The sequence below is a fragment of the Empidonax traillii genome, unplaced genomic scaffold (genome assembly GCF_003031625.1).
Source record: "Empidonax traillii isolate 1590-97213 ecotype Southwest subspecies unplaced genomic scaffold, ASM303162v1 scaffold319:size813200, whole genome shotgun sequence".
Classification (NCBI taxonomy): Eukaryota; Metazoa; Chordata; class Aves; order Passeriformes; family Tyrannidae; genus Empidonax; species Empidonax traillii.
Window position 1 is genome coordinate 403,011 of NW_020955512.1, and position 22,125 is coordinate 425,135.

At 48.4% G+C, this 22,125-nt stretch overlaps 1 protein-coding gene across 3 annotated transcripts in view; it reads left to right on the forward strand.

Annotated features, from left to right (window-relative positions):
* Positions 1-8,992, forward strand: part of PLD1 (phospholipase D1) — a 62,213-nt gene extending 53,221 nt beyond the window's left edge. For 2 of the 3 annotated variants that reach the window (XM_027891303.1, XM_027891304.1), the window contains 4 exons: positions 734-868; positions 2,648-2,801; positions 3,412-3,526; positions 4,027-8,992. In XM_027891303.1, coding sequence (XP_027747104.1) covers positions 734-868; positions 2,648-2,801; positions 3,412-3,526; positions 4,027-4,251 — 629 coding nt within the window. In that variant the 3' untranslated portion in view covers positions 4,252-8,992. The remainder of the gene's footprint in view (positions 1-733; positions 869-2,647; positions 2,802-3,411; positions 3,527-4,026) is intronic. The other variant, XM_027891302.1, reaches the window with a different exon arrangement.
* The last annotated feature ends 13,133 nt before the right edge of the window (positions 8,993-22,125 follow it).

Genomic DNA, 22,125 nt, shown 5'->3' on the forward strand with positions numbered 1-22,125 from the left:
CCCCAATCCGGAGGAGGGGAGCACCCCAGGGAGGAGCACGGCACAGTTGCAGCTGCTCAGGATTGTGTTATTTGGAAAATGTCCTGAGAGGGGTCACGCTTCTGGGAGCGGTGAGCCCTCAGCATCCCCCGTGAATCCCACCCAGGGTTTTGCTTCAGGCCGTTGTGAAACACTTAGAGGAAAAACCTGCCTAAGCAGGACGCTGAGTTGCTTCCTTGCCACGAGGGTGCCTGCTGGAATTTGCCCTGTTGGGAATCAGAGTACCATGAAAACCCACATATCACAAACTCTAGGAGCGTGCATAATGCCTCATTCGTTCCAGGTCTTGGTGTAAATCTGAACTGCACACAAGTAGGGCACATTTTCCATACTGTGCATGGACAAAACACCTGCTTCCAGCCTCCTTTCTGCAGGATCTGCAGAAAAACAGTCACAGAGTCCAGTTATTTTAGGATGTTCAGACCCTTGTGTGCTGTGCCAGGGAGATTGGGGTCATTCTCGCTGAAGTGGAAGTCTCCGAGCAGGCAGCAGATCAGAGCAGCACTGAGAGCCCACAGGCAGCTTTTGAAGTCTATTTTTAAAGAAACTTATTTCCATTATCCATTTGCCTTATTTTTTTTTTTTCAAGTCAAAAGCGAACTGTTATTTATGTGGGTCTTTATGTAAAGAGGGTCTTTTCCTTCTGTCTTCTACCTCCCTCATCCCCTTGGTTTTGTTGTCTTTTAATTTTCAGTTGGAGATAAGTGGATAAACTACATATCATTCTGTGGACTTCGAACATATGCAGAGCTGGAAGGAAAGCTTGTCACGGAGCTCATCTATGTGCACAGCAAACTGCTCATTGCTGATGACAACACGGTTATAATCGGTGAGCAGGAGCTTGCAGGAGGGATTTGGACCACTGGGTTATACCTGGATCAATCCCTTCCCATCCCCATGCACAGTGCAGGGCTGTGGTTCCATGGGCTTTTCTGTGTTGTCATTTCTTTGCCGAGAAATATTTTTCTGTTAAAAAGAAAAAAAAAAAACACAACCAAAAACCAACCTCATAAATTCATCACGAGGGAGGAAGGGATTCGGAGGGCTGTCATTTAATTTTTTTTATTGAAATGGTTTTAAATCTGTGTGTAACCGTGAAGAGAATCCCAGTGCAGGGAATATTGTCCATCTGTCTTGTATCAAACTCTGCTCGAGCAGGAAGATTTGTGAGACTTGTCATCTGTTCCTGAAAGAACAGAATGTGCTGTAAAATTTGGAAGGTTTGGACAACATGTGTCATGTATCAGCTCTATTTCCTAAGAATGGGGCAATATGCTATAAGGAGTAATAGATATTATTTCATCCGTTTCTCTTACCATATTTATTAGGAGAACATGCAGCAAAGATGGGATAGTTCAGGCTCAGAGTTCCACACTGCAGCAGAAAAGCAGAATTTCAGCCTGTTTCTTTAAAGGAGCCCTTTTTGAGCTGTTATATCAGCAATGAAAACTTTTGCCAACAAATAATTTAATCCCAGATTTTGCAAGACTCAAAATACTCCGCCCCTTCAAAGCAGCGATCCAGCCTGTGGTCCCAGATGACCTGTGGTGAGGTTTGCTGCTCTGTTACCCTCTCAGGGCCAGATCCCATCTCCAGTGTGCACAACAACTCAGGGGTGGTTTGATATTAAAACAGGAGCAGTGCTGTTCCAGCTGGGATGGTCTGGGGGCCTGGGACAGCTCTGAATTGCTATTTTCTGTACCGATAAGCCTGAGGATGGATTTTTATACAGCATGTGCATCCATCTGGGTGGTGAGGGCATAGGAAGCCAGTGTCATCCCCTTTTCACATAGGAAAGAGAGTGTGCACAGAAATTAAATGCTCTTGGGGCTACTGTGCAGGAGATGAAAAGGAGAGGGGCTTACCTTATTTTTCCTCTGGAGGTGTTAGCTCCCTTGGAGTTAATCCAGTCCCTGGGAAGGCTCGATGGCTAACTGCCGCCATGAGGGTGTCTTATGGCTCTGTCTGGAGATTTTTCCCCTCACTGCATGCTTTCTGATGGCTGTGTGGGAGAGAGAAACCTCTCTGGGGGATAAAGCCTCAGCTGGCCTTGAGCAGAACGCCCCTGAAAGGCACAGCCTTCCACAGCAACCTGATGTAGTGTAAGGTGTCCCAGCCCAAGAAAGGAGGGTTGGAATGCGATGGTCTTTAAGGCACCTTCCAACCCAAACCATTCTGGGATTCTGTGATTTGCCCACAGAGCCCATCCTGCCTCAGGTAACTTGGTACCCAAACCAAGTGCAGTAAAGACCTTTAAAGCTGTGGCTCCTTCAGCAGAAGCATCTGGGAAGTTACAGAGAGAGTAAACTTTTGAAAATGTTGGCCTGGGCGTGGCTGTGATTTAACCTTCTTCCAAGCCTGGAGCTGTTGAATCCTGAAAAAATTTGTGTGGGGTGTTTTTTTCCCCCCCTTCCCCAAGTCCCGTCACTCAAGGTCTGTGTTTCCAGAAGGAAGCCCTCTGGTTGGGGTTTTTCCCTACTGATGGATGGTCCCCATGGAGCTGAGGGATGTGGAGGGCCCGGGGGTGGCGGGTGGTGATGGAGGGTGTGTGGGCAGCTCTCGTGCAGCAGTGGGGCATTGCCTGTGCTCCGTCTTTCCCCCTGCCCAGGCTCTGCCAACATCAACGACCGCAGCATGCTGGGGAAGCGGGACAGCGAGATGGCCATCATCGTGCAGGACACGGAGACCGTCCCCTCCGTGATGGACGGCGAGGAATACAACGCTGGGAAGTTCGCCCAGTCCCTGCGGCTGCGCTGCTTCAGGTGGGATGCGTGGGGCTGGCCCAGCGCTGCAGGGAGTGGGGGCACAGGCAGGGCTTGCTCGGGGTTACACGTGCCCACAGCCTTTCAAACCAACCAGTTCTAGCGCTGCCTGACCTGGATTTAGCCCAGTTTTGCTGCTGTTTCACTGGCCTTCCTCAGGCCACTCCTGTCCTCAGCTCAGCAGCTGGGCAATACAGATCGCTCTGCTCCATGATTTCTCTAGCAGAGCTCATAAACAAGTGGTATTTCCCTTCCACACCCCGTTTTCACACTCTCTCAATCTTGGGTGGCAATGTCACTTTCTAATGGAAGTTTCTTCTCTGGGAGCAGCCATTTGGCACACAACACGGCCATTTTTTCTCTAAGACCTTTTTCTTTTTCCTTTTCACTCCCCACCCCTCCATTTCCCATCTGGACAGTTACTGCACAGAAAAAAATGGAGATAATTGAGCAGCATTTCTGCTGGCAGACTGTCACAGGGGATGGGAGTGGGAGGGTGCTGGGAGGGTTTGGCAGGTCCCAGGGAAACTTCTAATCTCCTGGCATTTCTCAAGAGGGGAAGTGCCCAGCGCTTCAGCCTCCCTGAGCATCCATCCCCTTGTCTTCTCAGGGTTGTCCTTGGCGGCTCCGATCTCAATCCGGAACACCAGGATCCCGTCTGTGACAAGTTCTTCAAGGAGGTGTGGATTTCCACGGCAGCTCGCAATGCCACCATCTTTGATAAGGTGAGGAACACAGTGCCTCTCCCCTCCCTCCATCCCCATCCCACAGATGCCAACGGGAAAAGCAGCACGGGGAGGGCAAGGGCAAGCAGGTCCAGCTCCTGGGGTTGGACCTTCGGAGATGCTTTGAGGGAATGAGTCAAGTTGGATGCAAGAGCTGAGAACAAGAAACTGGAGTTCGTGCATCTGATCTGATTTTCTCCTTGTGTTTGTATCGGTACTTACTACTTGTAGTCAGCCACAACGTCACTGGGTAGGAGCAAATTTTACTTCTGTCTTCTAATGAGCTTTTGCATTGATCAGAAAAAGTCCTGGAGCTTCCCCTCTGCTTGGTCCAGTGGTATCGTGGATAGGCACATACCTCTTCCCTCCCCGTTCTTTGGGCTGCTAAGTCACTCCCGTCCTGGGGAATTTGTCCTGGATGGTTTGGTGTTTCTCAGGAACTCTGCACTGCAGCATTTCCCCCACACTAACAGGCCGTTCCTCCTTTCTGTTCTGATCAGGTGTTTCGATGCCTTCCCAGCGACCAGGTGAATAACTTAACCCAGCTGCGTGATTTCATCAGCAAGCCCAAACTGGCAAACGATGATCCTGCAAAAGCAGCAGAAGAATTAAAAAAGATTCGTGGGTTTTTAGTACAATTCCCCTTTCGTTTCCTGGAGGAAGAGTACTTGCTTCCCTCCGTCGGAACAAAGGAGTCCATGGTACCCATGGAGGTTTGGACTTAAGAAGACGCAGACTGCTTTTCCTATTAAAGTCTTGTTCTCAGGAGAGCTGATGAACAGTATGGGATTTCGGGAAGCTTTTTATTGCGAAAAACATCTCCACCAAGCTAAGGTGCCTTTCTTAGGGATTTTGGTGGAGGAACATGGAGCAAATCGACGCTAGCAAAAGGAGAGGAGCAGAAAGACTTGGGGATGATGGCAAATGAGAAGTTCACCCTCTGGAGGAGTTACTTCTTCAGGCACGTTCTGAGCATCTAAAGGACACAGGCCACTTCCTAGGACAGGAACTCAATCCCAATCGATGTTGTTACCACTGCCAGCTGTATCCTGTGGTTGCAAACGTACTGTGATCGTGCTGTGGATGCGCAGGAGTCGTGGGCTGTGTGTGCTTTTAAGGCTTTTGGGTGTCTGCACCGTGGCTCACTGGAGTCCCCCCATCCCACCCCTTTCACACGCTGTTGGAGCATGTTGTGCAGCCCTGGCTCTGTTAGGAAGTGCCATTTGCTGCTGCCTTGGGCCCTCCTACAGCTTTCCAAGTGTAGGTGTTTCACTTAAATGGAAACAGACTAACAATCGTGTGTCCGAATCAGCATTTCGGTCTCTTCTTCCCTTTGGGAGAAAAAATACCCTTTTCCTATCACAGCTGGAGCAATCAGCAGCCCTCAGGCTTGGCAAAGGGCAGTCTCGATGGAGCCAGAGGTGCTGGAAATCAGTGGAATTTGCTGGCCTTTGCAGACACACAGCACGTCAGTTTGGTCCCACTGTGAGTGACTCGGCTTTCCTGAGGAGAGGGTCAAGGTTCCAGCTCAATCCTGAGGTCTCTGGAGCCAAAGGAAAGCAAGGCACCGTGTGTAACGGGACAGAAACTCGAAAGCTGGCGCAGGACAAACCAAGCTCTGCGCTCGGGGCGCTCTGTTCATACATTTTTCTGGCTGTTCATGGTAGATTTTACATTTCCATCCCTTTCCTCCCTGTTTAAAAGAAGAGAAAGGCCATTAAGCTGACACGATGCTCAAACTGAGCTGACATGGTTTTGTAGATGGGTTGAATGCAGGGGGAAAGGGAGCAGTTGGCAAAGCCTCGTCTCTGCTCTGCTTTGCTATTGGACCAGCCACAGTCTCGAGCTCAGTCACGCAGGACGTGTCTTCCCACGCAGAGGTAAAACTCATCATGCCCAGTCCTGTTCTCCATTTCTGTAAGATGGTTTCCAAAGCTCTTTTGCATCTCCCTGTGCAGCACAACAGCAGTTCAAAACAGCATCCCTGGGAAAAACACTACTGTTCCTGGGTTAGGACCTTGTGTGGTGGGCACCATCCCGGCCCTTATCTCTGTCCCCCATCCTGCAATGAGCCGTGTCTCCCGATTTTGTGTCCACCTCCAACTAGAGGTGTTCCTGGCAGTCAGCAGTGCTGTGTCAAATGCTGAGAGAACATGAGAAACACCTAAGGAGACTTGGATCTGGAGGATTGATTGTGAGGCTGAGCTCCTCTGCTGCCCCTGCATCCAGGGATCCCTTCCCTAGCTGGGTTATACCTGTGCCCAGCACTCCTTAGACAAAAGGCCAGGTGAAGCAATGTTCACAGGCAAGTTTATTTTTCCTTTTCTGGCTCTTCCAACAGTCTCACCTGTTTTTAACTGGAAAAGAATCCCAACAGTCGCTTACCTATCCCCAAAACATAGCTGGCATCACATTTTAGTGGATACCCTCCTGTGGTCAGACCTGTAAAGAGGCACCTGCTGATTCTGTACCTGCTGCAGGTACAACCCCAGACGTTCTTCCAGGGCAGCCCAGTCTGAGCCCCTTCCTTCAGTTTCCACTGTTTTATGCTTGTGTTTTGTAGGTGCAGTTGCCTGTTTATACTCCTTTTCAGCTGGTGCATCTGTGGTCTGGTTCACCTGTTGGAAGTGCATGTGCAGCATTTTATGTGATGAACCTGAGTCCAGGGGGGTGATGCTTTTACCTGGCACGCTGTAAGCACAGAATTATGTTCCCTTGATTTTTTTCTCTTAAAAATACTGACCTGGGGTCACCCCCTGGAGAGCCAGAGCAATATGTGCCCTGACCATTTACGATCAAGAAAGATCGAAGGTGTCTTGTTATTTCACATCGGGTTTGGAGCTTTTCTCTCCTGAATGTTTTTAGCTGTTTTAGTTTGAACAAAGCTGCTGACTTCAAACACTTACAGCCTGTCAGAGAGTCCTTGTCAGTCACGCAGATCTGTGTTCAGAGCCAAGAAGAAAGCATCCAACCCTGCCACCTGTACACTGAACTTTAAAGTGTAAGACTCCTGTCATCTTCCAAGTGCTCTTATTGTACCCGTCCTCACATGAGCAAAGCTTTTTGTAATTGTTAAATTATCCTTATGTTGTCTTTTAAAGTGGTAGGTAGCTAATTACTGGGGCTTCCTAACTGCAGGGGTGTTAAGTTCCCCCCTCTGCCAGGCTGCTGTTGGGAAAAAAACACCCAGGTTCTGCAACACTCAGCCCACCATGTGATGGCTGCTGGTCCCCAGTGACACAGCAGAGCCATGGAGGGAGACTTAACTGACTGATTCTGTAGGGAAAGGTGCTAATTAAGAAGGTCTTTCATTACTGAGGTAGCAGACAGCCTGACATTGGCTCTCTGTCTGGGAGGAGGCTTCCCTTTCTAGGAACAGAGGTGCCATGCTGAGCCTCCCTTCCCTGCACCCTGTTGGTGCTAAATTCCTGATACTGGGAGTTTAGTTACATTCAAATGCAAGCAGGGTGTGCACAGCAGCCCCAGCATGGAGCAGAGTGCCCAACATCCCTAGGGGCTCGTGGGGCCGCCAAATCCCCCATGGATGCAGCACTGCTCGCCCCAAACAGAGGATGGGGCTGGAGCCATTCCCGGGGAGACCCCACTCATTCACACCACGGGCTGTGCTGTCCTGAGCTGGCTCCGTGGGTCCTGTCAGCTACAGGTTTGTTTCTTATATTAAGAAGCCTGTGAGGTTGAACAGCTTGAGAGAGATGGTTTCTGCACCTGAACAATCACTACTTTAGTCCGTCGTACCAGCGTGGGCTCAACACCTTCAAACCAGAGAGGGTCGCCCACAGATACCCAGTGCTGTAACAAGTGCTGTGGATTCTAGCACTAGCAACCCCAGGAACATCAGCTGTTTCTTGTGGCATTTATTTGTTAGAACTATAGGAAATGAGAACTTCTTCCAGGCTCAGACTTTATTTTGTAGTTCAGCCCTAGTAGAATGCTTCTTTTCCCTTTAATTTATTCTTTAACCTGTACCACTTTGAGAATTCACACTCCTTTCCTTATTTTTTTTTAATGGTCTAATATTTTAAAATACATGTTTTGTTGTATAGATGTTGGACTGGATAAATGTTTCACTGTAAAGTTAATGCATGGTTTAAAAAATGAGGGATAAAATGTTGTCATATGCAAGAACTGTGCTAAAAGATAATTTGTAGGAGAACCACTCCAGCGCTCCATGGCAGTTGCAAGGTGCTGGGCTCAGCTTCTGGTGTCTTGGTCTCAGTTTGTCCCCTGACTTGGTGTGAGCTTTGCTGGATTAAACCCCCAATGCTCCCCTTTTCCTGTCTTTTGATCAGGTTTCACAACATGATTTTGCAGTCCTGGTGCTGTCCCTGGGAGGACCTCGGTGCAGGTGTTGCCTACCTGGGGCCCTGCCATGAGTAACTTACAGTATCTTTATTCCTTCCAAGGGAACATCCCTGTACAATCAAGCCCAGATGTGGTTTGCTGTTGTTATTTCAGTGTAACGAGTCTTGTGCACTTGTAGCAAGGACAGTCAGGGGGTTGTGTCTGGGCACAGAGCTGTGTGTGTGGAGACACTAATATGTAAGTCTGAACAGTCTGAACAGTAGGATAATGCCATTTCCCTCTCCTGCAGAATGTAGAGACCCAAATCCATGCTGGTCTAAACTGACACCTCTCCACCAGCAGCAGAGCCTTTCATGGTAGGATGCTGTGGTGGCCAAGGGGAAGAAAGCCAGTGGTCTCCAGACCGGGATATGGGCAGAGGTTGGCATCTCTTGGGTGCCCCACAAGATGTCAACACACTGTCACAGTTTGTGGCACTTGTACTGCAGATGGTTTCAGACAAGCAATCCTCTCTGCACTGCTGAGATCCTGCCAAAACCAAGAGCTTTGCAGAATCCCAGTTTAAACCGGGAGCATAACGTCATGGCAGTGAATCAAGGCCAGCATGTAGATCCTAGTGCATCGAAGTGGAGCAGCCCCACCAACTGTACATCGACCACTGAATGCAATGATCCTCTTGGGGTGTCACTTTTTTTTCCTATTTTCCTTTCCCTGCCTGCTTTCTGTTGTATTTTCCAGTATTTGTGATTATTCTATTTTTAACCTTCCAGTGTCTTTCCATAAAATCTCCACGTAAATAATTCCATCTTTCCCTAGTCCTGACACTAGGGAAATGACAAAAAGTGTCAAAGTCAGTTTTGGAATGTTATTTTGTTCTGTTTTGTTTTTTTTAAAATCATGTCTCTAGCTACCCTAATCCACACAAGGAGAGCTTCCACTTGGGGTGTGAGCGCAGGTCTCCGTGCGTCCCTCCCTTCCGACAGTGCCGCTGTGACACTGAATATCCCTTCTGTGAAGGCTGCTGGAACTGAGTTTTGTACCCTTGTTCTTGCTAATGATCGCTTTCCTTTCCACTCCATTTGTATCTGGTAAATGAATGTGTATTAATGGACTGAAAATACAACCGAGCATCATGTTGGAACGCTTGGCTTTGGTGTTGTTTCTGCCTGTTTTGGGGGCTGTGGCCTCATCCTGCTTTGGGCTGAGTTCTGCCCTTGCTGTGCAGCAGCAGTGCTGCCCCAGCAGCTGAGACATGATAGGAAAAGGCCCAGAATTGCAATAAAAATGGCTAGACATTAGTAATTTGGGTTTTCCTGGGAGAGAGAAATTGCTGGGGTGAAGCAGCATAGAAAGAAAATTGGACTTCTTAAAAAGATTAAAAAATCCTGTTTTAAAGGAGTTTTAATAATCCAAGAGCATTATGAAAGGCACAGACAAAAACGCTCTGTCTCCAAAATAGAATTAACTTGCCACTGTCTCTTTTAACTTCCAGTGAAGGAAATTCAGCAGAGACAGAGGAAGAAGCAGCTGCCTGTTGTCCTCCAGGGGCAGAAGAGATTAATAAAGCATCAGTGGCATTTCTAAGCTCTCTTGCGAACTGAAAACATATTAACTTCTCCGTTTCTTAGGTTTCATCTCCTTCCTCAGATGCCAGAGGGCTCTCCGCATCTTCAGAACTTCCAAACCCAATCTGTGCCCTCAGTAAACACAATAAACCAGGACAACAGAGCCGGAGGGTCAGGCAGGGGGTCGGTAGGAGGCATCAGGCTGAGTGACACCGTCGGCTTTGGCTGCCACTCTGGCATCTCCCCGCTGATTTTGTGCCTCCTGCATCCTGCTCACAGGCTCTTGAAGCGGAGACAGTGACAAGCAGGAGCGGTGTGGGACCTGACAGGCACCGATGGGTGCAGGGGTGCTGGCTGGCACCAGGGTGGGCAATGGGCTCACACAGGGCTGCCACAACAGAGGCTGGTGGCATTGCTGGCTCTGTCTTGCCAGCTTGGTTTCTGTGTGAGCAGTGCAGGAGAGCTGTGGGATCACAGTGTGAGCTTATCTTGGTGTGAAATTAACGTGAAACTGGAAGTGGTCCTGAATCTAGGAAGTTCAGGTATGACTTTGTAGGAAGGCTCCTTTCCCTCTTCTTTGTGGTTGTCCTGGTTTGGGCTGGGATAGGGTTCATTTTTTAGTAGCTGGTGCAGTGCTCTGTTTTGGATTTTGTTTTGCTCTGTTTTGGATTCAAGTAGGGGCCCAAACTGAGGGCACTGTTGCTGTTTTTGTTGTCTTCCCTCTCCTACACAGAGGCACACAGTGCTTTTTCAGGGCACGAGTTCATCCATGTCCATCCATAAAAGCAGAAGAGAACACCAGCTTTATGGCTGTGGCTGGCACCGGCTGCGGGGAGGCAGGAACACGATGGCAAAACTCCCCTTGGCTTTCCCACAGCCAGAGCGCTCCCTCACTGAACAACTTGCAAAGCCTCTCATTTGATGGCTCCTTGCTGAGCAGGAACGCAGCCCACACGTACCCCGAACACAAAGTGCTCTCTTCCCAGTGTGTTCAACAACCTCTCCTTTCCAGGATGATTTTCTCCAGCCACTTTTGCACCCAGGCCGTTCCTGCCCCATCCCACAGGTCAGCTCCTCCATCACAGATGTGTCCACAGGCATCCAGTGCTGGAGGCAGGAGGAATCCTCTCCTCCACCCCAGCACCCAGCACATCCACTTTCTGGCCCTTCATTAGCATTTATGCACCGAGCTCTCAGTAACACGTCGACTTTTTAATGAGTGCCAGCCCTTTGTGCGTATGAAATCACTAACAGGCTGTAGTTATTTTTGTGTAGAGGAGGAAAGCAGGGGAGAAAGAAAGAAAAGGTTTTGTGAGCCGGGTCTAAAGGTGCGCAAAGAAACAGGTTTCTTCTCGCTGCTAAAAATCAATTTATTTTAGTTTCTCTGCAATTGTGCCAGTTCTTCACATTTTCAAGTACTTCTCCAAAGCGCTGATGCGGTGGAGCGAAGGTTTGAAGAGCTTGAATCACAACAGCACTGTGAGTGAAATGCTCGATTTTTCTTTTATTGGAAAAATTAAAAGTGACAGCTTCAAAATTGGTTCCACTGCTTTGATTGATTAGTCAGAATATTTAGCTCAAAATGATTATGGCAAGATTTTCTACGGAGTCTCTTGGCTGGGATGGAAATTAATTTGGAGAAAGGGGGAGGGGGAGCTGTTAAAAAAGAAATTATTCTGCAAAGGAGACTGTTTATCCCCAGATTCAGTGATGAGGAATGTCTCCATATTCAGCATGATCTTGAGAATTAAACATCCCATGAGTTCCCATTTGAGGACAAAGGCAAGGGGAACAGGGAGATAGTGTTGAAGTGGCTTCACAGGTGACTATTACCTGGAGATTCTGGTGCCCAGTGGCAGCAGGGTGCTGCCTGTGTGCTGCTCAGGAGCTCTGCAATGCCCCATGGATGGCCTGTCCTTATGGAATATCCTGACTAGGAAACCTGTCCTGGGCCAAGGGTTGGGTGTTTCACTGGAGTCCTGCCATGGCAGGTGAGCTGGAGGTCACCCAGCGGGAAGCTGAGGGATGCTGAAGGTGGTCTGGGCACAAGGCAAGTTCAGGTAAGATCTGGACCCACTTCTCCAGCTGGAGGATCCACCAGGGCCAAGCTGTGTGGTGGCTGCACACTTGGGAGCATCAAGCTGTCCAGGCAGGTGCAATCCCACCACCGTGGTCTGCAGCCTCTCTTATCCTGGCCAGGTCCATGTGCACTCCCTCACACTCCTGATAAAAGCAAGTGTGTCACATGGATGCTCCAGTGTCTCCAGACAGACAGCTGCTCTCTCTCTCCAGGTCCTTCCTGAGATGGCAGAGCTGGGACAGTCAGGCTGGTCTGTCACCCAGCGAGACACCAATCTTAGAATCACAGATTGGTTTGGGTTGGAAGGGGTTAAAGGTCTCGTCCCACCCCCTGCCATGGGCTGGGACACTTCCACTAGCCCAGGTTGCTCCAAGCCCTGTCCAACGTGGTCTTGAACACTCCCAGGGATGGGGCAGCCACAGCTTCTCTGGGCAACTTGTGCCAGGGCCTCACCACCCCCACAGTAAAGGTTTTTTTCCTGATATCTAATCCAAACCTGCTCTCTGTCAGTGTGAAGCTGTCCCTCCTTGTCCTGTCGCTACATACTCTTATAAATAGTCTCCCTCCATCTTTCCTCAGGCTCCTTTCAGGTACTGGAGGGCTGCAGTTAGGTCACCCCAAAGCCACCTTCTCTCCAGGCTGAACAATTCCAATTCTCTCAGTTCTTTCTCACGGGTAAGGTGCTCCATCCCTCTGTCCCATCTTGTAGCTCCATCCTGCTCCTGGTGTCCTGGCTTAGGCATTTATCTGATCCCTCCAGTTTACCTCACAAAACAGGCAGAAAAGTATTTCTATTCTCTTCCCTGGGTTGCCTTCCTTATTTCATTCTTTACCAGCCAAATGCACATTAAGGGACCCCAGCCAAGCCCAGCAGACTCGCAGGCTGGAACCTGCATGTTGTACATCCAAGGAAAATGGATCCTTCAGGAGAGGACTTAGGCTGCTTGCCCAGCTTTTTTTAATTCTGACTTGAAACATGGGTTTGAGACTTTCAGGTTTGGTTTGGGGTTTTTTTTACATTTTAGGATTTCACATTTCAGACATGCTTCTCCTTGAAATCGATACATGGTTTATAAAATAAAATACAAAGCACTGTAACTGCAGAAATATGAACTAGGTACTGTATACAGAATTAATTTGAGGCAGAGTTAATGGTTTTCTTTATGCAGAAAAGCCCCGTTTGGCCAGCATGAGATGTGGAACTGGGAAACTCCAGACATAAAGACAGCTGTAGCCACAAGCACAACAGTGGAAGGATGTTTGTCCTCGGGTGTCTCACGTCTCCTACACAGTGAGTAACAGATGAACCCCACGTATCTTTTAGGACTGTGTGTTGGCCAGCACATCCTGACTGGAAAGAGTAATGCAGATGTAACCAGGGCATTTAATCACACACGGGAATTTAAGCTATTTTTCCTTGTAGGATCCCTGTAGGGATCACACTACAGTGGGATTTCAAGGATAGGTCACTCTTAGGTAACAACCCACCAAACTCTTTTTGACTTGACACAGCTGCTCCGTCAAGGCAGGTGTAGGGATGCAGTGCCCATGGCTGAGGGATCCTAAGCTAAAGTGAGCTGCAGTTTTACAGCCTTCTGGGGACCAGATGTTATGAGTGAAATGTCCATCCCCACACCTGCTAGAGCTCCACTTCCAATCTGTGTTAAACCTGGCATCCTGGCAACATTGGCTGCAGCTGGGGACCTGGAGCCCTGCAAGGCAGGAGCTCAGAGGACTTTTCCCTGGGTGCTTCTTCCTGGTTTGCTGGTTTGGTGGGGAGCCTCTGATCCACCTCCCCCTCTCCATCAGCCTTTGCCTGCAGCAGTGCCCATCTCCACCCCCTCCAGCTGGAGGGACAAGCTGGAGGCCTGATGCCACTCATCAGAGACGCACAGGGTTCATGAGTGATGCGTCTCCAAGATAAACTGGTGCACAGCAATAGGTTAAATCCACCTGAGAAGGCATTGCTGGAAAGATGCTTTCCCATGGATCCAAATCCTCCCTGAAATCGAGGGCTGGGTGGCCGCGTTCCTCTAGAGGGTGCTGCGGGCTCAGCCTGCGCACCCCAAGAAAGGGGCTGCCCACTTTCCTGGGTGCCTGCGAGCCCCGACCCCACTGTGCTGGGCCCCGCTGTGCCTGCAGGACCCCACAGCCACAGCTGCAGTCACAGCAGGTAACCCCTGGGCTCCCTCCTCCACTGTGGGGTCCCGTGAGAGGGTGATCCTTCTTGTCTTGAAGGTGTGCCCCCCCACATCTGGCCTTGCTGCTGGGGCACGGCAGGTCAGTGCCTCCCCCCTTCCCCCTGAGCACGGTCACACTGGCACATTTTAAAATGAAATACTGTGTGTACCGTGACTGTTTGAGCTTAAACACATTTCCCTGCCTAAAATGCCCTTCCCAGAAGGCCGTGTTGGCTCTCCGATGACTCGCTGCAATATGTATCTCCACTTTGTTTCCTTGCAGACCATATCTGTACGACATCGATTGTACTGGCTAAGAATGCTTACAAACCTATTTCCTGCTGCAAGATGATCACATTATACACAATTACACACTCTAGGAATTTCTCCTGAGATCCAGCTGTGTACAGGCTGGAGTGGCAGAGGAGCCGGAGCGTGTGTGGAATAATGAATCATTCATTCAAACCTCCATGCTGACTTCAAGCTCCTGGGTTGTTGTGAGCATGTGGTGAGCTGTACTAGCTGCTTATTGCCCTAAAAAAAAAAAAAAAAGCCTGAACCACCTAAATCATTCCAAATTTGGTTCCCACTGTGTGTACGCTTTCTGCGTCTTGCCATTTCTTTATTATTATTTTTACCATATCAGAAAGGTTTAATGCAGAATTTATTCAATGTCTCAGCAGGAGAAGTCCCCATGAGCTGAGACATGCTGTTCCAAACAGAGGCTTTCTCAGCAGGAGCAAGATCAAGTTGTCCACGTCCACAAGGTTCCTGCTCTCACAACAGACCCAAACCAGTATCCTGTATTACTGGTGGTGATGGCAGTGGCAGCAGCACTGTTTTGCATTTGCTTTGCAGCACCATGGGGCGCCACCTTCCCAGCATCCTGTGATGCCAAGGGACCGAAACTCCAGCATTTTCCTGCCCTGGAAATCTTACAGCTTTATATAGGACAGAGCCAACTGGAAACATGGAGATGCTGCTTGCCCTTGAGGTGGGCAGGGATCTCACATGCAGGGTTTTTCTATTAACAAGTGAACTTATGTTTTTCTTTGACCCACTCTTGGATCTGTCGAGTAAACCCACGTGCTGTGGTGTCATGGGAGGAACATGGAGATGACATATGGACACGATGAACCCCCTGGTGAGGAGCATGAAGCCCATCAAGCTGTGCTGACAGTCCCTGAGAGCAGGGAGCCGGCACGGCCACGGTGCCGGGGCCGCAGCGTGGCACATTGCAACACCCAGCAAAACCTAACCTCCACCTTCCTCTTCCTCTTCCTGGCCCAGCCACTCCAGGAGCAGCTCTTCTGGCCTGCCCTGCTCACCCTGGCCTGCTGAATCACCCCCCCACATGGCACCACATCCACTCCTTCCCTGGTATCCCCAGCTATGCTTTATCCACTGTTCCATCGTTATCTGCCAGCTCAAAAGGCTGGAGCATATTTGTTAGCTAAAGATTTCCTTTTAGGGAGCTGGAGGCAGATTATCCTGGCTGTTTCTAACGATGTGTAATCTAAGCTGTCACCCACATTTCCAATATTTTACTTCTGGCAAGGCTACAGCGAGGCTGGAATGGAGCTGAGGTGCTGGAGAGCCCTCACACAGGATGGGTGATCCCTTCGACCTGAGACCTCACCTGATCGCATCTCCTTCATCCTCAGGTCACCTGAACTTACCTTTTGTTTCCTTAACCCTCTCAAGGATCATATTCTCTTGTTTTCCTAAAGCTACAACTTTCAGTTGTTTATTTATTTGAAAAACAAGATCTAAAAGTCACATATGGGCGTGTGGTTCCGGGATCTTGAAAAGTGCTGAATGTTGTGAGAGCTTGGACAAAAATCAAGCGAGACGTCTCCACAGAAACACCCACACGTGCCATTTGGAAGACCCATCCCTTTTCTGAGCAGGCTTGTGCACCCTCCTTTTGTTCAGGGTAACTTATGTTCACACTTACCTCTGCAAAGAGAATTTAGCAGTGGATTTACTGATACACAGACTTTTTTTTTTTTCTATTTTTTCTGGTGCAGCACATCTCCCCACCTGGGTGTGTTTAGCAGGTGCATCTTGTGATAAAGCTGAAGGGACATTTCCCAGTGCCACGAGAGGTAATTTCACTTTGACCCTCTATGCTTCTTTCTTTCTGACTAACCAGCTGCTGCACTGCTGGTGTTGCTGTGCTCAACCTGAACTCGGTATCAGGCTGATGGGCTTGTTATGATCCCCAGTAGCTTAATCTGCAAAGCCAGGGCCTGAAACAAAACACAGGCAGCTCTAGCAAGGGCAAACACGGCTGCTTTGCATGCCTGGAAGAAACTGTTGTCTTACAGTTGTCTTACAGGTTTTTTTCATTATTTTAATGGGTAATCTCAGGCAAGCTGCACCTCAGCTCTTGGAGTAGCTCAAGTTAGAGACAGAAAAGGTGGGGGCGGATGGGGGGGGGGGAAGGAAACAGACTGAATGATGGCCTGCATGTTTCAGGAGATCAGCTCCTATTTTTCAAAAGCAACCTGGGCTTTTAGCAGCCTAATTGCCATTTCCTAGCAGCTGGACTAGCTCTTAATGCTCAGTTTTGCACAGAAAAAAGGTTAATTCTCTTCCAGTGAACAGCCTGTGCCAGCTACTGCAAATGCAAAACTCAGACTTTGCTGTACTTGTCATTTGGTGCTTCTGAGAGCTCCCAAAGGGCTGAACCCACCACCTGCCTGCATGGAGGATGGTGGATTTTCTGTTAAGCTATGGCTAACTTGCTTCTTGAGATGCTGTGTAAAGCACTGAAATCTCCTTTAAGGACTAAGTAATTCAGAGAAATTTTGTAGAGAGGTTTCTCATGGGGCTCTTGGCACCTCCCCTCCACGCACTTTGATGAGATGGGTGTGGTATGGAGTGGCTTCATCCCCTCTTTCCAAGCACGTGGTGGAAAAGGACAACAGGACACGACAGTGCAGTTTGCTTTGCTCAAGTAGGACTTGGAAGTGGACTGAGCCACTGGCTTATTTTTACAGCCCCCTTGGCATCCCTTGCCTCTGCCACTGCCCCAGGCCTTTCAGTTGGCTCCACAGCAGAGGTTGGGTTAGATAAGGACCACTGACAGTGCAGTGCATGGACAGACACAGTGTTTGGTATTTGTAGAGCTGATGTCTCAGCTCTCCAGAGCCCTGCACTGGGCATGGCTGGAGCACTGCTTTGACAGTGTCAGCAGTGATGGCCAAAAAGTCACACTCTCCTATTGCTGTCGTCTGTGGTGTGTCTCTTTCCACTCATCATCACGTGTTTTCGAGGGTCTGGTGTTGTAACCCTTGGGGAGGCCAAAGCTGTCAGCAAGCTCAGTGCAGGCTGCAGTACTGCCTGTGCCAGGAGCCACAAACTCAGAACCACAAATTTCTGAATTAATTAAACATATAAAGACACTTTTAAAAGTCTCTCTAATACTCTGCCCGCTTTGAGGCTGTAGGGGACAGAATCTAAAAGGAAATTTTCCAGCTCATCCCTCCCACTCAGCAATGGTGCACAGGGGAACTGGTCTCGGTCATGACTTTGCCATTTGGGGTTGGTGTAAGTTTTTTCCTGAGGTTTTCCTGAGTGCCCTAGTTAGTTCCCAGCTGATGGCTCCCTTCTAGTAACCTCCTCGTGAGAGCCCAAACTGCAGGCTCAGATGTGGGCAGGGTTTCCCCCTGCTCCAAGGATCAGCCCACTCTTTTCTGCTTTCTCAACTGAAGATGGAGTCACTCCACTGATCATGCAGAACGCCTTCAACAGATATTTTCAAAACCACCCAGTTTCCTGCCGGGTGTTTTGGTAGTTTCTCAGAAATCACGTGTCAACACTAAGATCATCAGCTTGTTTCAATATACCCTTTTTCTCTTGGTCTCTATATCCTTGTGCTGAACCAAGTGTTGACCATGCTTTTCCCATCCCGGGTGTCCCTTTATTCCCAGGGCTCTGCTGACCAGTGGGATGCTGCACAGCAAGGAGAACCCTTGTCTCTTCCTCATGGGTTTGCCTCCTGTGGATAAGGATGTATAAATCCGAGTATGTAAACTCTACAGGACCTCCCAGGCCTGAAGCCAGCCTCCATCCACAGCGCTGCTGCAGAAGACTTTCCATACAGAAATCCAGACTCAAGTGGCTCTGGTTCCTTTTTGAGATGGTGAAGTGATATTTTTGGGTGCTCTGGTGATGGTTTTCCCTTTCAGCAAGTCAGAAAGCCCATGCCTTGATACGTTTCCTCCATATGTTTCCTAAGCAAGCAGCATGTCTTACCTTTGGTGAACATTTGGATAAGCTTTTTTTTTAGCTTTTCCATGTTATGACAGGACCTAGAACGCCCTCCTCCTCTTTTTTTTTTTTTTTTTTAAACCATTTTCATCTAATTCCAGGAGGAATGCTTTCATAGACTGCCACATCTCCATGAAGGCATGAGGAAGTAAACACCTCTGAGCGAGGCCTCCCCAGAAAGGCAACAGCAGTTGGCTCAAACCCCGTCTTCCTACTCAAACACTCACACTTTAGGCACTACTCAGACGATTACTTTAAGTTGCTTTAAGTACCTCCAGTTGTTTTCTGACTCGCTTCTGCTTTGGGCACCGATGGTAAGTGGGAAGCCTGAAATATCAGACTTGTAAAGTCTGCTCTGTGGTTTAACCTTTCTTTTATTCTTTTTGTTTTGTGTGTGTGTGTGTACATAAAAGACTTCTGCCTTTTGCAGGGGGAAATGACAAGTCTCCAACATGCTTCCAACAAGGCAGAAGCAGCGTGCCTTTGTGGCCCTACCTTCTTTGCAGAACAACACAAGCCATGGTGGCGACATTGAAATCATTAAAAATAAATGAAAACCTGGAAAAAAAAAATATATATATATGCCAAGGAGGTTTTGGACCTGGATTGCCTCCAACCCCACTGGACTCTGAGCACCCTGTGTGCTCAAAGCCCCGTGGGACCTTTGTTGTCAGGACCTTTGCCAACTGCAGTGCTCAGCTCCAGTGTTGTAACCCCTTTCCTGAGGAGAGATGTTGAACCCTGCCCACACCTCAGGATAGACTATAATTTCAAGAAAAAAAAAAACCTTACTGTTCCTGAAATGTGTCTTAATTAACTCTCAGCAATTTGCATTTGACAAAAGATAAAGCCAGTTTCTCTTGTTCTGTGCTGATCTGTGCTTCATGCCAGATGGGGGTGGCTTCGGGTCAGGTGTTTCCCAGGCCTGGGGCTGCCTTTGGGATGCAAGACAAGCCAGGAAAGAAAAGGGAAAGAGGGAATACAAATACTGGTTAGCTTAGGTAGCTCAGCTCCAGACTGATCCGCATAAAAAACATATTGGGATGATAAATAATTTTGATAAAAGGCATTTGACAAACAGAGCAGCTGTTCTGCCCCATGGACAGGGCTGTAAATTCGGTATTTATGGGCAGGGGCTCCCAGAGGACTTTCCTGCTGCGGCTGGTGGGTCCTGGGGAACCATCCCTATTCTGGCAGCTCATAAGTTCTGAACCTTACACGTACTGATATTATCCTTCAGATCTCAGCAAAGAAAGGAGAAATTAGTATTCCTCCGCAGGACTTGGGGGTTATGATTTGCTGGGGGCAAGGCCACGTTAGGTTTTCTGCAAGCAGTGCAAAAATGGGATTTTGATTGGTTTTTAACCAGTCTCAATTGGCACATTTTAAATTACTATAACAGACCTGACACTCTCCTGAAGAGCAGGGTTGCCCTTTGATGTTGTTTTTTTTTTTTTCTTTGCAGGGGAGGCACAAAGGAAATAGGTTAATTGACAAAACCAAGTCCTGCATCACTAGTGTGGCGTGTTCCCAAAAAGCGACACAGAAACCTATTGCCAAAAGGACATGTTAGACCTCCAATGCTACAGCCAGGCTGATGGGAGATCAACATCAGTGCCTGCTGCATCTGCTGGGGAGGCACAGGCATTATTATTTACAGCTCTGCTTTACCTAAAAATTGCAACTTCCATTTAAATTTTAACATTCTGGTAAATAACACAGCGGTGCTTCACAGGGTGCAGGCACTTGCCACCCCAGAGAAGCCTCTCTTAGCTGAGGCAAGGCAAGGGGTGAGTCTGAGCTACGTAAACCAGGGAAAGGCACAGCAAAGAGCAGTGGAAGAGGCATAAAGGAAACCTTTTGCTGGCCCTTGGTGTCCAACATTTTGGGGAAGAACAGCAGCTTGGAGGGATGCTGTGCACAAGTGAAGCTACTGGAAGGGAACCATCCACCACCTCTTTCTCTGTGATGCCCCAGGTCTTTGCTATTTAAGTGCACCCTGGTGTTCCCTGGGTATAAATCTGTGGAGGAAGGGTTTTCCAAAGAGCCCTTGCTGATTCTCCATTTACTCTCCCATCACAGTGATTACACAGGGGTTTGTTCTTGAACAGTGCCTAATTGAGGGAGCAATGAATTGTTTTGGGGGTATTTTATTTTATTTTTTTTTATAGACCTACAGGAAAAATCCTGGCAGCAGGGTTCCCTCATGTAGTCCTGCTCAGCTCCAAGGATGCAATAGAAAAACACCCTTCTCCCTGGAGAGGAACCCCTATCAGCAGGAGGATGAGCAATCAGTAAGTGATAATGAATCAATTAAAGTGCATTTGAGAAGATCAATAGATACAGGTTAGGGCACACTTAGCCAGTCATTTCTGAGTGCCTTTTAACACAGCTGCATGTTATCATGTTAGCCTAAACCCCAATTATTATGCATTTTATAGAGTATTAATTTTTTAGAATCCTCAGTTCAGTTTGTGCAGAGTCCTTCAAGTATTGTCTTACATGGCCTAACGCTGGGGTAAACCTGCCTGGACACAGGGAACCAGAAAAAACTGGGGTAAGTGGTCACAGAATTATTGTGAGCAAGTGATCCACATGTGGTGGTGGAATAAAATCCGTGTCAGGGCCCAAATGTGTTTCCTTGTTTGCTTCTTTCCTTTTCTTGATCACCTTTGGGATAACGATCCAAAGTCCAAGGCACCTGAAGCTGCTGCTAATCGGACAAGGGCTGATGTGTCACTTAGATTTACTCATTCTACACACATCCCCTCACGATATAATTAACTGTCAGTTAATTAAATTTAGTTTCATGCAGAGGTCAAGTGACCCAGATAGTTTATATATGAGCTGATGCCTTTCAATGAGTAAATCAAAAACGGTGATCTCAGGGTCACTGACACTGGCCCTCCACTGCTGACAGCAGAGCTTTGGGTCATTCAGGTGCTCATTGCTCACCGGGCTGACCAAAACCTGTGGGAAATACGGTATTTTCACATTTCCCCACTTCCCAAACAGAGATGAAATGGGGAAAACAATGGTTTGTCACCAAACAAAATTCCCAGTTTCTGTGGCAGTAGGAATGCCGAGTATGGAGCTGATGAGGGACGTTTTGGGGAATGTCGATGAGCTGAGAAGGACTGTGCTCTCCTTCATGGCTTTTGCTTAATGGAGGATGGGATGTGGCAACTCAGTGCCTTTGTTTGGCTCCTCAGTGAGCTGCCTGTGCTGCATCCCACCCATAGCTCTGCCAGCACTGACTGGAACACAGGGCACCGTGTGGGAAGAGGGGCCACAGTGTGACACAGCGGGGTCCGGCCACCCTGACCAGGGGGGACCTGTCAGGTGGAAACACAATTTCCTGCTGAGCTGACTCACAGCAAAATATTTTGAGCCAGTTCAACCGACTGCTCTGTTTTGAGTCACGGTGACTGCAACAGCAAGGCTTTGTTTAGATGCTCCTGGCACAAAAACAGTGTACAGATAGACCAGTAAGTAAATAAATAAAAGAGCAACATATTGGAAACTTAACTTTTTATGGAAAAAGCTTCCTGATAAAAAAGAACTGTCCAGTTCTAGCTTTTCCTGCAGCCTGGCTGGGCACCAGTACAGACTGTGCAGCAGTCCTGGCATCTCCAGAGGTCACCAGGCACACATCTCCCCACCAAGGCTGCTCCTTTCTGCAGGCAGCCTGGAAACAGCAGCCCTCTCTGGGATTTTCCCGTCACTTCCCTCTATTACTTTATGCAATCCTTATGTCAGTGGCAACAGGAGGGTCCTCTACATTTTTCCCATCTTGATAGGCAGTGGATAGATCATAATAAAATTGCAGCTTAGCTTGGGACTTTGCTTTCATGCTGAGGATCAGGGCAATCTGTCAGTCTGCAGGACCAGAAATATATATAGATATGTATATTTATGTATGTATGTATTAATCCTAATGTTTTTCACAAATAATCCCTTGTGTTCTTGGATGGAAAGCACATTAGAGCAAACCCGTGTCCTCTCTCATCCTGTTTGTTCCTCCCTTCTCTCCCAGAGAACAATGACAGCAGGAGGAAGCCTCGCATTGGTTTGTTACTAGTTTCCAGGCAGTTTTCCTTCCAGCTTCCCAACTACAAGCGCAGCATTGCAATCTCCAGGCTGGAACAGACACGGACAACATCTGGTTTAAAA